This window comes from Geotrypetes seraphini, chromosome 12, assembly GCF_902459505.1.
Source record: "Geotrypetes seraphini chromosome 12, aGeoSer1.1, whole genome shotgun sequence".
Taxonomy (NCBI): domain Eukaryota; kingdom Metazoa; phylum Chordata; class Amphibia; order Gymnophiona; family Dermophiidae; genus Geotrypetes; species Geotrypetes seraphini.
Genome location: NC_047095.1, coordinates 22,086,217 through 22,100,533, shown reverse-complemented (window position 1 = coordinate 22,100,533; position 14,317 = coordinate 22,086,217). Strand labels below are relative to the sequence as shown.

Below are 14,317 nucleotides of genomic sequence, written 5' to 3'. Positions count from 1 at the left end.
CTCCCCCTTACCTTCGCGGCGCTTTAGAAAAGAAACTTACTGAAGCCTGCCTGTGCCTGCAGTCGTGTGTGTGGGTACAGAAGCTTCTCCTCTGCCACAACTTCCGATGAAGGGGACGGCGGGGATGGGACGGTGAAGGGGACAGCGGGTTCGGGGATGGGGCAGTGAAGGGGACGGTGGTCCGGTGGCGGGGCAGTGACGGGGACAGATTTTTTCCCCGTGTCATTCTCTAATCAGCTGTTTAACACCAATATATGGAACTCTCTTCCACGATCTATTAGAGCAGAACAAAAACTTGTATAAATTTAAGAGTAGTTTAAAATGTTTTCTTATGCCTATGATTGAGTTATCCTTTCCTGAAACCAATCCCTACCTTTTCATATTCCATTGTTTTTATCCTTTTGCGTTTTCTTTACTTATAAATTGTAGTTCGCCCTTTTTTCCTCTTGTTTTCACTGCCCTTTCCCAATCAAGTTTGTCTGTTGCATAAAGATTTTGTCTATTATCTGTTGTTGGTTCCCCCATCTATATTTATAGTATTTTATTGTACAACGCTTCGAATGTAATGATAAGCGTTTAATCAAAATTTTAATAAACTATGAAACTATGAACATAGTGGTCAATAATTAGCTCCAGCCACTCCCACTTTTCTGCCAACTTGCTCCTGGCCCTGCATCTTCTCAGGAGCTGTCCTAATTGATGGAGATTTGCAGTGATCACGAGTAAATGGTGGGTAGCCATGTTAATCCACTTTTAAAGGTAATATATAAAAATAAAACAAAAACATAAAGGAAATACAGTGATACCTTTTTTATTGGACTAACTTAATGCCTTTTATGATTAGCTTTCGAAGGTAACCCCCTTTTATCCAATCAGAAAATAGCAAATCATGAAACTTCCATACTATTAATGTTCAGCTGTTAATTTTAGTATAGCAGTAATCCTATGGCACCACTAGGGGGAGCAATCTGATTATACTCAGCTCAGCGCGAAGACATGCTCATTGTATCTGTCCATGACCAGGGCCAGATTAAAGGGTAGGTCCAGTAGGCATGTGCCTTGGGCCCAAAGAGGTCAGGGGGGGCCTGATGCATTGCGTTTCAATGACATCATGTCATTTACTGCAGAGGTTCCCGGTACGCATACCACTGTCAGGGGGTATACAGCGGCCTTCCTTCTCTCTCCTGGACACTCTTCATAGTATCTGCAGTTCTGCGTCTCCTTAGCAGTGGTGGCAATTCTGATAGGCTGCCTTCGAATGACTCTGAAGTCTTTCTCTTTCACATCCCACCCACCCCTATTTGGCGTGAGCAAAACAAGGCAGGAAGAAGGCTCCAGAGTCAGGCACAGGCAACATGTAGCAATCGTTTCTGCTGCTAAGGAAGCGAGGAAGGGAGCTGCAGGACCACAGGAGCTTCCCTAGCTGAGCCTAGCCAGGAGCTATGCTTATTGTGCAGTCAGGGCAATTTAATTTGACGAAGAGGCGTATTAGTTCCCAAGAACTAGGTAATCCAGAGAAATTACGTTTTACTTCTAGCTTTTGTTTTTATTTCTATAAATGTCTGAGCATTACATAAATGCCTCAAGCGCCATTCCTTAGGCTCATAGTCAGCGGAGGTGCGGTGCTGCATCCCTAACTGTGTGAGCAATTTTCTCTTCCTTTTATTTTGGTTAAACCACCACTTCCTTTTATAACAGTTACCTACATGGAAAGCCGGCAAACATTAACACCCCCTCCCCATGCTGAAAACAAGGAGAACGAGGGGATAGCTCATGAGCACAAAGAGAGGAACACGAGACCAATTGATTAGCTACTATTTTGGGGCCTGTTGACATCATCTGGTCCTCTGAGCACTCCTTGATGTATTCTGCTTCATTTTTTCAATCAAGTTCCTTATATTCAACTTGATGTATTTTATCTGTTCTATGTATTACATCTTTTCCTGCCATGCTGGTATTTTCTGCATTATATTGTAAATGCTTTCTGTCTTTATCTGTTTTTAAGTACATTATTCTAATTTGTATTTTATCTGCATCCCATATATTAGCTCACCTTGTTGTGAACCGCTTGGAACTTTTTCGGTATGGCAGTATAAAAGAATAAAATTATTATTATTATTATTGACCAGGCAGAAAGGACATGAGAAAGACCTGCACAAAAGAAGGGCGACCTTTGGACATGCCAGGAAGTAGCAACTGTATATAGGTGGTTCTCTAGTCCCTCACTTATCTGCTTTGCAGCACCACCATCTCGCGATCATTAAAAGTGGGAGGAGCTTGTTTTCCAGTCAGAGCACGGAAGCCAGTGGAGAATGAGAGCAGAGGGACAGAATGCCACCAATGCCAGTCAGAGACTGAGGTACTCAGAGGGTGAAGAAAATAAGTAGTAACTTGACCAGAGAATTTCTGCTTTATTATTTATCGAGGAATTTTGTTTTCTCATTCTTTATTTTATTTTTTTTGTCTCTAAGTAAGAGATTAAATAAAATGTTTTAGGTGGCGAGGAGGTTTAAAGGACAAGCTGAGAAAATAAAATTCCACAACAAAAACAACAACAAAAGCTCCCCTCTCTGGTTCGACCTTACCAGCCCAAAAAGAAAGGAGCAAAAGCTTGGTCCCTTTCCAGGAGAAAGGGAGAAGAAATATTTCCACCACAAGCTAAGAAATTATTATTGCACCAGGAACCAGGCCCACAGGAGAGGAAAGAGAAACTATCAAGCTTATGAGGGAGAAATGCAAGACAATGGGAAGGAGGGGAGAAATGCTGGACCAGGGTGACAGGGCAGGAGGGAAGAGAAAAGAGCCAGGAAAATGGTGGAGGGGAGAGAGAAAGGAGATGTTGGGCTACAAATTTGGAGAGATAAGAGATATTGGATATGGTGAAATCATATGGGAGAGATCAAGGGGATGCGTGGCAAAGAGATGAGCGAGAGGAAAATAGTGAGTACAGAGGTAGAAATGTGATAATGAGGAGTAGATGAAAGGTAGCAGGTAATAGGAAGCTGGGGAATGAGTGAGATGGGAAATCGCAGTGCTACTGCATGAGAGATGGAAATGAAAAGAAAGGTGAGAAAAAGGCAGAGACAGGTGTAGTAGCATAAGTACACATGAGGTGAGTCTCTTTCAATTAAAAGGAAACTTCAGAGTGAGAGGGCACAGAAACATAGAAACACGATGGCAGATAAAGGGCAAATAGTCCATCCAGTCTACCTATCTGCAGCATCCACTATCTTCTCCTCTCCCTAAGAGATCCCATGTTTCTGTCCCACATTTTCTTGAATTCAGACACAGTGTCTCCACCACTTCTACCAGGAGACTATTCCATGCAACTATCATCCTTTCTGTAAAAATAAAATACTTCTTTAGATAACTTCTAAGCCTATCAACTTCAACCCAAGCCCTCTCATTCCAGAGCTTTCTTTCAAATGAAAGAAATTTGCCTCATGCGCATTTATGCCACTTAGGTATTTAAACCTCTCTATCATATCTCCTCTCTCCATCCTTTCCTCCAAAGTATACATATTGAGATCTCTGTCCCCATACCCCTTATGATGAAGGCCACTGACCATTTTAGTAGCCTTCCTCTGACTGACTTCATCCTGTTTATATCTTTTTGAAGGTGCTATCTCCAGAATTGTACACAATATTCTAAATGGCGTCTCACCAGAGTCCACTGGTGTAGTAAGTGGGGTGCGGGGCCACCCTGTGTGTGGTCTTCCTAAGGAAGCAGCGGCAGCAACCCTTTTTGCACATTCGCTTGCCTGACCACTCCCCGCACGAGCCCCTTGCCTTCTCCCAGCGCCGTACATGAAGAAGGACACGGTACTACTCGAAAGGGTCTAGAGAAGAGCGACTAAAATGGTTAAGAGGCTGGAGGAATTGCCGTACAGTGAGAGATTGGAGAAACTGGGCCTCTTGTCCCTTGAAAAGAGAAGACAGAGGAGACATGATCGAAACATTCAAAATACTGAAGGAAATAGACTTAGTAGATAAAGACAGACTGTTCACACTCTCCAAGGTAGGGAGAACGAGAGGGCACTCTCTAAAGTTGAAAGGGGATAGATTCCGTACAAACGTAAGGAAGTTCTTCTTTACCCAGAGTGATGGAGAGCTGGAATGCTCTTCCGGAGGCGGTTGTAGGGGAAAACGCCTCCAGGGTTTCAAGATTAAGCTGGACAAGTTCCTGCTAAACTGGGAGGTACGCAGGTGAGGCTGGACTGATTTAGAGCACTGGTCTTTGACCTGGGGGCTGCCGCGTGAGCGGACTGCTGGGCAGGATGGACCACTGGTCTGACCCAGCAGCAGCAACTCTTATGTTCTTATGACATAGGCCCTCTCTTACATCACTTCTGGGACTCGCGCCTAGGAAGTGATGTCAAAGAGAATGCTGAAAAGGTATGGGGAAGGGGGGGGTCATGTGGCAGGGGGAGCAGGGAAGAGGGCAGGGGAGAGGCACCACTCACCCTTACTACGCCACTGCCAGCATCTTATACGGGGGCATCAATACCTCCTTTTTCCTACTGGCCATGTCTCTCCCTATGCATCCTAGCATCCTTCTAGCTTTCACCATCACCTTTTCAACCTGTTTGGCCAACTTAAGATCAACACACACTATCCCACCCAAGTCCCACTCCTCATTCATGCACAAAAGTTTTTCATCCCCTAAACTGTACCGTTCCCTCAGGTTTTTGCAGTCCAAATTCATGACCTTGTATTTCTTATCATTAAATCTTGGCTGCCAAATTTCAGACCATTCTTCAAGCTTCATTAGGTCCTTCCTCATGTTATTCACACCCTTTGGGGGTTTCTAGTCCTTTGCAGATTTTGGCATCATCCACAGTGAGGTAAATTTTACCCAACAGCTCTTCAGCAATATTGCTTACAAAAAAGTTCCTTCTAATGGGACCTGTTTTGTTGATGGATTTTTTGCCTTTTCTTATGTATCTGTACTAATGCTCTGTTTTGCACTGAAGCCTCCGGGTAGTTCTTGGTTGTGTTGTGGCTTTATTGCTTGCCTTAATAAAGATATTATTTAAAAAAACAAAACAAAAACAAAAAACACAACAGGCCCAAGAATCGAAACTTGAGGCACACTGCTGGTTTAACATCCCTTTTCTCAGAGCGATCTCCATTGACCTCTACCCTCTGTTGCCTTTCCCTCAACCAGTTCCTTACTCAGTCCGTCACTTTGGGGCCTATACTTAGAGCACTCAGTTTATTTATTAGATGCCTGTGTGGAATACTGTCAAATGCTTTGCTAAAAACTAAATACACCACATCTCGTGTACTCCCTCTATCCAATTCTCTGGTGACTCAGTCAAGTAATTGATCAGATTTGTTTGACAAGACCTACTTCTAGTGAATCCATATTGCCTTAGATCCTGTAATCCAATGTTTTCCAAAAACATCACTATTCTCTGTTTTAAAAAATGTTTCCATTAATTTGCTTACCACAGAAGTCAGACTTACTGGTCCTACTTACCTAGTTCTCTACTTCTTCCTTACTTCCACTTTTGTGGAGAGGTACTATATTTGCCCTTCTCAAGTCCTCCGGCACCACTCCCCATTCTAGAGAAGCATTGAAAAGTCAGTCAGCAGAGCCACCAGAACTTCCCTAATTTCCCTCAGTACCCTCAGATGTACACCATCTAGCCCCATTGCTTTGTCCACCTTTAGTTTAGCTAGTTCCTCACTAACACAATCCTCTGAAAAATCTCTCAGGGTCTATCATACTTCCAGCTCTTTTTCTGTTTGTATTCTGCAGTCCCCCTCCCAGAGCTTCAGCTGTGAACACTAAACAGAAATATCTGTTAAGCAGTTCAGCCTTATCTTTATCAGTTTCTACATATTCCTTCCCTTTACCTTTGAGTCTCACAATGCCACTTTTGTACTTCTTTTTATCACTAATATATCTAAAAAAAGTCTTGCTCCCCCCCCCCCCCCATTTTACCATGTCAATTATTTTTTCTTCCATTTGCATCTTAGCTTTCCTGACTACTCAACAAGCCTCTTAACTTTTCCAGATATTTTTGCCTGCCATCTTCTTTCGGCAATCTTTTGTAGTTTATGAAAGCTATCCTCTTTTTCTTTACTTTCTCAACTACTACTTTTTAGAACCAAAGCGGCCTTCTTTTCTTCTTCATTTTACTTACAAAATAGTTTGTTGCCCTTACAATAGCTCCTTTGCCCACTGCTTTCCTACTTCTTCCAGATGTTCCCATCCAGACAATTCTTTGACACAATCCCCCATCTGAACAAAATTAAATATTTTAAAAGTCTAAAACCTTTGCTTTTGAATGATCCCTCTCTATACCTGTCTTAATCTTAAGCCACCTGGATACTAGATGATCACCTACTATAAAATCAGAAACACTTACCCCATTTGTAAGCACTAAGTCCAGTATGGCCCCATCCTACATGGGTACCATTACCAATTGTTGGAACAGTTCTCCTTGTAGAGAATCCAGGATCTCCCTACTTTTAGAAGACCCTGCAATAGGGATATCCCAATCAACATTTGGCAAGTTGAAATCACCTATTAGTAATACTTCTCCTTTTACATCTATATTCTGAATGTCTACTATTAAATCTCTTGTTTACTTCTTCTGTCTGTGAAGGAAGCCTGTATATCAACACCAATGTAAATACATTTTCCTTTCCTGCAATTGTGTGGCTTTAATATGATCTTTAACATATAATGCCACTCCCCCTCCTTTTCTTCCCGTCTTTTGTGAACAGATTATAGCCCGATACAGTCCATCTTATCATTCTCTGCAAGAAACTCCCCAGCCCCACCTATGTGTCCTGTCTGTCCATCCAAATTAGATTCTTGGAATTCCTCAAACCCTAATACCACCAGATCCTCCCACAAATTAAAACTATCCTTCCCCTCGCTAAAAGGCATTTCCCACACAGGAAAGCTAGGGACCTCCCTCCACTTCAAAATCACTGAGCTCTGGAACAACCTTACTTCCCCTCTTCGGAACTTGAGCTCTCTCCAAGTTTTCCGCAAACATCTGAAAACCTGGCTTTTCTCAAAAAATGTAAGGCTCCCTCCAACTTAGGAATCAAGGAAACTCTTATATCTTGGGATCCCAAGTCCTCTAAATTTTCTTCACACTTCTTCCTCTAACCCTCTGTTGTAGTTCCTTCCTATTTCTCCTACTGTAAACCGCGTCGAGCTCTACGAACGTGGAGATGATGCGGTATACAAACCTAAGGATTAGATTAGATTAGATAAGCTCTTCTTAGAAGGGACTGTTTGTTGCATTTTGAATGTACAGTGCTGCATACACTTTTCGGCGCTATAGAAATTATAAAGGAGTAGCAGTAGTAGTTGCAGATATAACTATATCCTAGTCATGGTTCTCTGTGAACCTTGTCTCTGTGATTGCCACTAAATCCACCAGATCTAGAACCTTGTTTCCCACACTTTGAGCATTAGTATATACTACTTTCCAGATACTGCCCCCTTTTCCCATTTGTGTAGAGGTATTTAGGATTCATTTACCTCAAGACTTATACTCACCTGGAGGCTTTGATCACTCTGTCTCAATGATTCTAGGTTAAAGCCCTCTTCAGTAGGTTAGCCAGTCTGCTGCTGAAGACACTTCTTCCCTTCTTTGATAGATGCACACCTTCCCTGCTCAGCAGCCCTTAGAAAATCATTCCATGGTCCAAAAAGCTAAAAACGCTCTCAATGACACCATCCACACATTCATTTCCAAGATGCAAGCATCTCTGCCATGGCCTTTATCCTCGACAGGGAGGATCAATGAGAATACCACCTGAACACCTGACTGCTTCACCTTCTTTCCCAGAGCCACAAAGTCATTTATGATACATTCAGAGGGGTATCTGGCAGTATTAGTGCCAACATGGATGAGCAACATTGGAAAATAGACATCAGACTTGATGAGTCTCAGCAAGATCTCTGTAACATCTTGGATTTTTGGCACTAGGCAGACACCATACCTCCTGGGTGATAGGCTCAGGAGTAATCTAAGAATTTTTTTTTTTTTTTTTTACAAAAAGGGTGTTAGATGTGTGAAATAGTCTCCCGGTAGACTGTGTCTGGGTTCAAGAAAGTGTGGCACAGGCATGTGGGATTTCTTAGTGAGAGGAGAAGATAAAGGATGCTGTGGATAAACAGACTGGATGTGCCATTTGACCTTTATCTGCCATCATGTTTCTATGAAACAAGACAGGAGAGATGAGAAAAGCCAAATGGAGAGCAGACACTGGAAAGAGAATTAGCAGAAGGGACAGAAAGGTAGAAGAGAAACTGGGACCAACATGATTGGAAAACAAAATGTCCAAACAACAAAGGTAGAAATAAAGTATTTTATTTTGTAATTTATTAACTGGAATATGTTAGCTTTGTGTTGTTCAGTGGCAGACAGGGGTGGGGGCCCAGTATATTTGTTTGCCCTGGGCCCATTGAAGGATTAATCCTGCCCTGTCAATGCCTATTATTAGTATTATAACCACTGTGTGCAATCAGTGCCATGTGCAGTCAATAAGCCAACAGCAGCCTCACTGGCTCTATCAAGTGCTGCCAAAGCACCATTCAGCTGGGCCAGTGGACAGGAATCAATGACATGAAAGATTGGATTGCTCTGCAATTGTATGGGTTGCTATTTGCCATTCCCCATCTCCTGAGGCAGGCTCTGCAATGACTAAACTGCAGGAAATAAATCTAAGATGAGCCAAATATGTCATTCCAGTTACTGTCATTCTACAGAACATGCAACCATTTTCAACTAGTCAAGCTTCAGAAGATCCCCTGCCTTTTAAAGTCTGTAAAAATCTTGCTTTAAAAGTGTGGCCTGGCATGGAATTTCACCCTATCATGGCATTCCCTTCTCTTGCCACCTACTTCATTAAGCAGGCCCCTTACTATATATAAAGCACATATCCTAATTTAAAGAAAAGAAAGAGATCCTGAAAACGTATTACCTTGCAGTCCATTTTAAGGATGTGTTTGGCAATAATCCTGGGATGGTTGTTTGTGAAAAGTTCTTTTGCTCTTCTTAGCATCAGTGTCTCCAGAGGTTTGTTTTCAGGAAGGAGGAGGGGGGACTCAAAGTCATTTGGTTTAAATGAAGATATTGTCTCAAACACTGGCCTGAAAAATTCATTCTCCTTTTCCCTCTTGTCATCCTGCTCTCTCGGTGCATCCCTTGAGCTCTGACATATATTGTCCTCAGAGTCCAGATTCAAGTAGCTTATTTCGTAGTTTGGGCATGTGGCCTGCCCTGTTTCTTCACTTGCTTGTAGGCATTCCACCGAGCTATGATTGTGTGAGAATAGTTGCCGCCTTGTTCCCGCCCAGTCTGTAGGGGGAGAAGGGTTTAGCTCACAATAGTTTGTTTCTGAACTGGGCCAGCTTGTGGAAGACTGGGGTGTCTTCATTAAGGACACTTTGCTGGGTTTAGGTGGTGGTTTGGGGCACAGCTGGCTATCTGATCCTCGCAGTGCCTCCCCTGTGCAACCTTCATAGGTGAACCTCCGGCCTGTGGTTGGACTTAGAGTTGGTTCACTACCCGTTCTAAATACTGGGGACTTTGGACACAATTTTGCATCTATTCCTGGTATCTGGGATGAGTGTCTAGAACCTGCAGGAGAAAAATAAAATCATTAAGAACTCATTTTATCTAAAACCTATTTTCGCTAAAGGCAAGTTCGACCACGTCTCCCCACTCCTGTCCAAACTTCACTGCTCCCAGTTCACTCCAGAGTCCTCTTTAAATGTGCCTGTTTAGCTTTCAAGATCCTACATGGCATCCTCCCTCCCGTTATCCCACCCTTCTGGAATTCCTCTAACCCTAATTCCAATAGATCCTCCCAAAAACTGAAACTATCATTCCCCTCTGCAAAAGGTATATCCCACGTAGGAAAACTAGGAACATCCCTCCCCTTTAGAACCATAGAACTCTGGAACAACCTCACATCCCCGCTCAGAATTTCAAGCTCCCTCCAATCCTTCCACAAACATCTGAAAACTTGGCTCTTTTCAAAAATCTAACACCTCCCGCTCTTTGGTACCCTGACCTTCTTTATCTTTCTAGCTCCTTTCCTATAACCCTTCATTGTAGCTCCTTTTCAACCTAACCCTGTAAACCGTGCCGAGCTCTACGCTTGTGGAGATGGTGCGGTATACAAACCTAAGGTTTAGTTTAGTTTAGATGGCTATTAAGGATATCCAGATCTGGATATTCTCAATTCTGGTAGTATTTTGGAAGTGCCTCTGCTGAAGCACAGCCTTTTCTAAAATACCTGCAGGACTGTGCTTTTATGTGCCAGCCCGTTCAGCAACAGCAGCCATATACACATTGGAAAAATAAATAGCACAAACCTGGCTACTTTCACACGGAAAGAGGCACCACTTGCACACGAAAATAATGAGTGTGCAACTCCTACACATAAGTGGTGTCACTTTCGCGTGTAGCTGCCCCATTTTATAAATCTATGGATACCAGATCTTTGCTGGGCAAAGAGAGGATGCGCTCCGTTCTGCCTGGCCCCGCCCCATCCTGCTCACAGCCCTGCCTCGTTCTGTCCTCCAACCCCGGTCCCACAAACCTCATCTTTGGGCTGCATCTGGGGGGCATCTGCGTGGATACGACGCTGTGACATCGCACACATGCGTGCATGCGTTTAATGTTACCGCATTGCATCTGCTCAAAGCTTTTCAAAACCTGGACAAAGTGCCATGTTTTGAAAAGTCATCCGGATGCCTGGACAGTCCTCTAAAAAGAGGACATGTCTGGATAAATCCGGACGTCTGGTAACCCTATATAAATCTGCACCTATAAGGGCCACTAATTAAGTAGTAAGGCTTCAATTTCAACTTGGTTTCATTGTAGAGGTGAAAAGTAGAGTGGTTGTCCACTTTAAAGGTAATAAATAAAAATGAAAGAAAAATAAGTTGATAACTTTGTTATTTGACTAACTTAATACACTTCTGACAAGCTTTCAAAGGCAAAGCCTTTATCTTTAGCTCAGTTATGAGCAAAGATGACAACATCAAAATATTATATCTAAATGAAGACACGAAAAGCAATCTGATGACAATCTTGAAGGAAAGGTAGAAGTTGAGGGGGGGAAGAGTGAGAAACAAAGATATGGATGGGTGATCAGAGGGTGACAAAGCAATATCATTTTATGGTTTACTGTATAATGTGATAGGGAAGAGCTTTGGATTCTTGCCCAGAAATAGCTAAGAAGAAAAAATTTAAAAAATTTAAATTGAATCAGGTTGGGCAGACTGGATGCACTAATTGGGTCGGTTCATAGACAACCCCGCGAAAGACAAAGGCGCGCGCCAACAACTGAGCGCAAGACGGAGGCGCGCGCCGAAGAAAATTAGTTTTTAGGGGCTCCGACGGGGGGTTTTGTTGGGGAGCCCCCCCAGTTTACTTAATAGAGATCGCGCCGGCGTTCTGGAGGGTTTGGGGGGTTGTAACCCTCCACATTTTACTGTAAACTTAACTTTTTCCCTAAAAACAGGGAAAAAGTGAAGTTTTCAGTAAAATGTGGGGGGTTACAACCCCTCAAACCCCCCCAACGCCCCCACAACGCGGCGCGATCTCTATTAAGTAAAGTGGGGGGTTTCCCCCCCACGCCCCCCTCGTCGGAGCCCTAAAAACAGTAATTTTCTGTGGTGCGCGCCTCCACGCTGCGCTCAATTGTCTGCGCGCGCCTTTGTCCCGGTGCGCTTTTGACCTGACACCATTTGGGTCTTTATCTGCCATCATCTACTATGTATGTAGGAAGCCCAGATCTTGTTAAGTCTTGTCAGGTGGATGTATAAAGTATTTCATCATCTGACATTCCTAGATTATATTAAAGTTACTTTTTAGTATTTTGACCATAAGATCATTAATGCAATGCCCAGGTTCTGAAAAATGCTCACTCACCAAGGTTTGTGGTGTTTGATGTGAAACCATGTGAGTTGATTCTTCTCTTTAGCGTCTCTCCTGTCTCCCTGATATAATACCCTTTACATTTTCTACTTGAAATAATATATACAATATTTGAGGAAAGCATGAGCAGAATCCCTTTATGATGAATGTTTTTGCAGTTTGCTATATTGCAAAGGATTATGCCATTCTCTTCTTTTCGGCTTCTGTTGGGAGTTTGCTTTTCACTCATTTTTGTTTCAGATTTGGTGGCTGTTGAAGGACAGCATTAATCTCTCTTTCAGTAATTCATCCTCCTGGAGAATTTTGGAGGTGAACATAAACCTCATGGGAATAGGGAGAATGGCTCCATTACTCCCTTGTGTAAAGCTCTGGCCTACGGTTACCATACTTAGTGACGTAAAATCCCGGATGCATGGCCACACCCTGTTCCACCCACAGCCCCCCCCCCCCATAAAGCCTCATCTCTTCTTTCCCGCTCTCTGGGCTGCATCTGGAGGGCCTCCGAGCATGTGTGGTGTGTATGACATCAACCACGCATGCTGAGAAGCACTCCAGACATGGCCAAAGCTCGGGGCTTTCCAAAACCCAGACAAACTGCCAAGTTTTGGAAAGTCCATCTGGGCACTTGGAAGTCTTCTAAAAAGAGGACATGTCTGGGTTTTCCCAGACATCTGGTAACCCTACTCTGGCCAAAACAAGCACTTTTTAGAAACCTATGGTGCCTTTAAGCTGATGTAATACCCAATGTGGGATTTGTCTCCATATATGAGCGATTCCTTTATAAAATCTAATCTAATCTGAATTTCTGTATCGCACTTATCCAGTACAAGTTCACGGCAATTTACAAGTTAAGGGGCCCATAAGGTAGTATGGGGAATGAAAGTTATATCTCAACAAGGATGGGAGCCAATAGGGTGGGGTACATTTTAGTCCTGCCTAAATCCCATCCACTAAGAAATCTATAAGTGCTGTGCATCTTTACATGACATAAAGAGTAGCTTTTATGAATCGGTATTCATAGGTTGTATGTGATGTACATGGGTAAATGCGACTATTTACACATAGACTTGTTTCTGAAATATGACCTAAATCTGGTAGCCATGACTTATGCTAACAGTGCTTAGCAAGGGTCAAAGGCAAGAACTATTCTTTTGCATTCCTTAATTAAATCTTTGCTCTATTTATAAAACACATTCTGTAGAAACTGAATATTATCAGTTAGCATCTGGTGTTCTTAATAAAGCACATTCCTGTTGCACATGATCAGAGAGCAACAAACAGCAAATGAACACTGACATACTTCTGAATCCTCCACGTGCTCCCCATCCCTCCTTCCTGTTGGAGGTTTATAGTTCATGTTTTCAGAAGCACCACAGTTGCCAGGTGATGGGAAAACATGGTGATGGTCACTACAGATAGGAAGACACATCAGCCACAAAGCATCATGCTAAAATTTGCCCTATTCAACTACAGTGTTCTCCAATGCAAGACCTATTGGACAACGATGACCTCTGCTGTTTATTGTACTTTTATCCACTAGATGTAGGTCATAGGCCTTGTATTGAAGAATTCTGTGGAAGCTCAGGCAAGTCTTTCTCCTATTGTGAGACTCCTCACCCTTCACTTCCCTATCACCCACATATCAGGCATCTCTCCCTAACTCCCTCTCCCTCCATCCCTACTGGTTGCCCTTCAAACTTGCTGTCTTCACTGGCAGTTCCAGCAGAACCTGGGTGCATTCCCTTTGTCACCACTTCCTCTTGCCATGTGAATGGGATACAGCAGAGGTAAGGCTTTGGGTTCTGCTGGAGCAGCCTGGCTTAATCGCTGCTAGTGAAGACATCATAGAAACATGATGGCAGATAAAGGCCAAATGGCCCATCTAGTCTTCCCAACCGCAGTAACCATTATCTTTTTCTCTCTCCGAGGGATCCCACATGCTTATCCCAGGCCCTTTTGAATTCAGAGAACCAGTAGCTGGGAAGAGAGGCACTGAGGGAGAAGATGGTGCACATGGATGGAGGGGAAGAGAAAAGACAGGAAGGTGATGATGTAGATGGATGGAGGGGAGAAGCGATAGAAAACAAGATATATTTGAGAAGGAGGCAGAGAATAGAAAGAAAGTTAAATGTGACAGATCAGTGCCAAAGATGTACTGTATGTAGGGCAAGGAATGAGAAAGAAAGAAAGGAGAGAAAAGATATAGCACAGGGAAGCAGAACCAAAGACTGGAACAAGATGATTAGAAAAATAAAATCACCAAAAAGGTAGGAAAAATGATTTTCTTTTCAGTTTAGTGACTGAAAAAAATGTCAGTTCTGAGAATTTATATCTGCTGTCTTTATATTTTGTATTGTAGAGAAAAAGTGCATTTCTCTGGTTTTACACTG

The 14,317-nt window shown here is 43.0% G+C and overlaps 1 protein-coding gene across 6 annotated transcripts in view; it reads right to left on the bottom strand.

Moving 5' to 3' along the window:
* BCAR3 (BCAR3 adaptor protein, NSP family member) overlaps positions 1-14,317 on the bottom strand; it is a 213,011-nt gene that overhangs the window by 28,995 nt on the left and 169,699 nt on the right. For all 6 annotated transcript variants that reach the window (XM_033917116.1, XM_033917117.1, XM_033917118.1 and 3 more), the window contains one exon: positions 8,959-9,617. In XM_033917116.1, the coding sequence (XP_033773007.1) occupies positions 8,959-9,617 (659 nt within the window). The remainder of the gene's footprint in view (positions 1-8,958; positions 9,618-14,317) is intronic.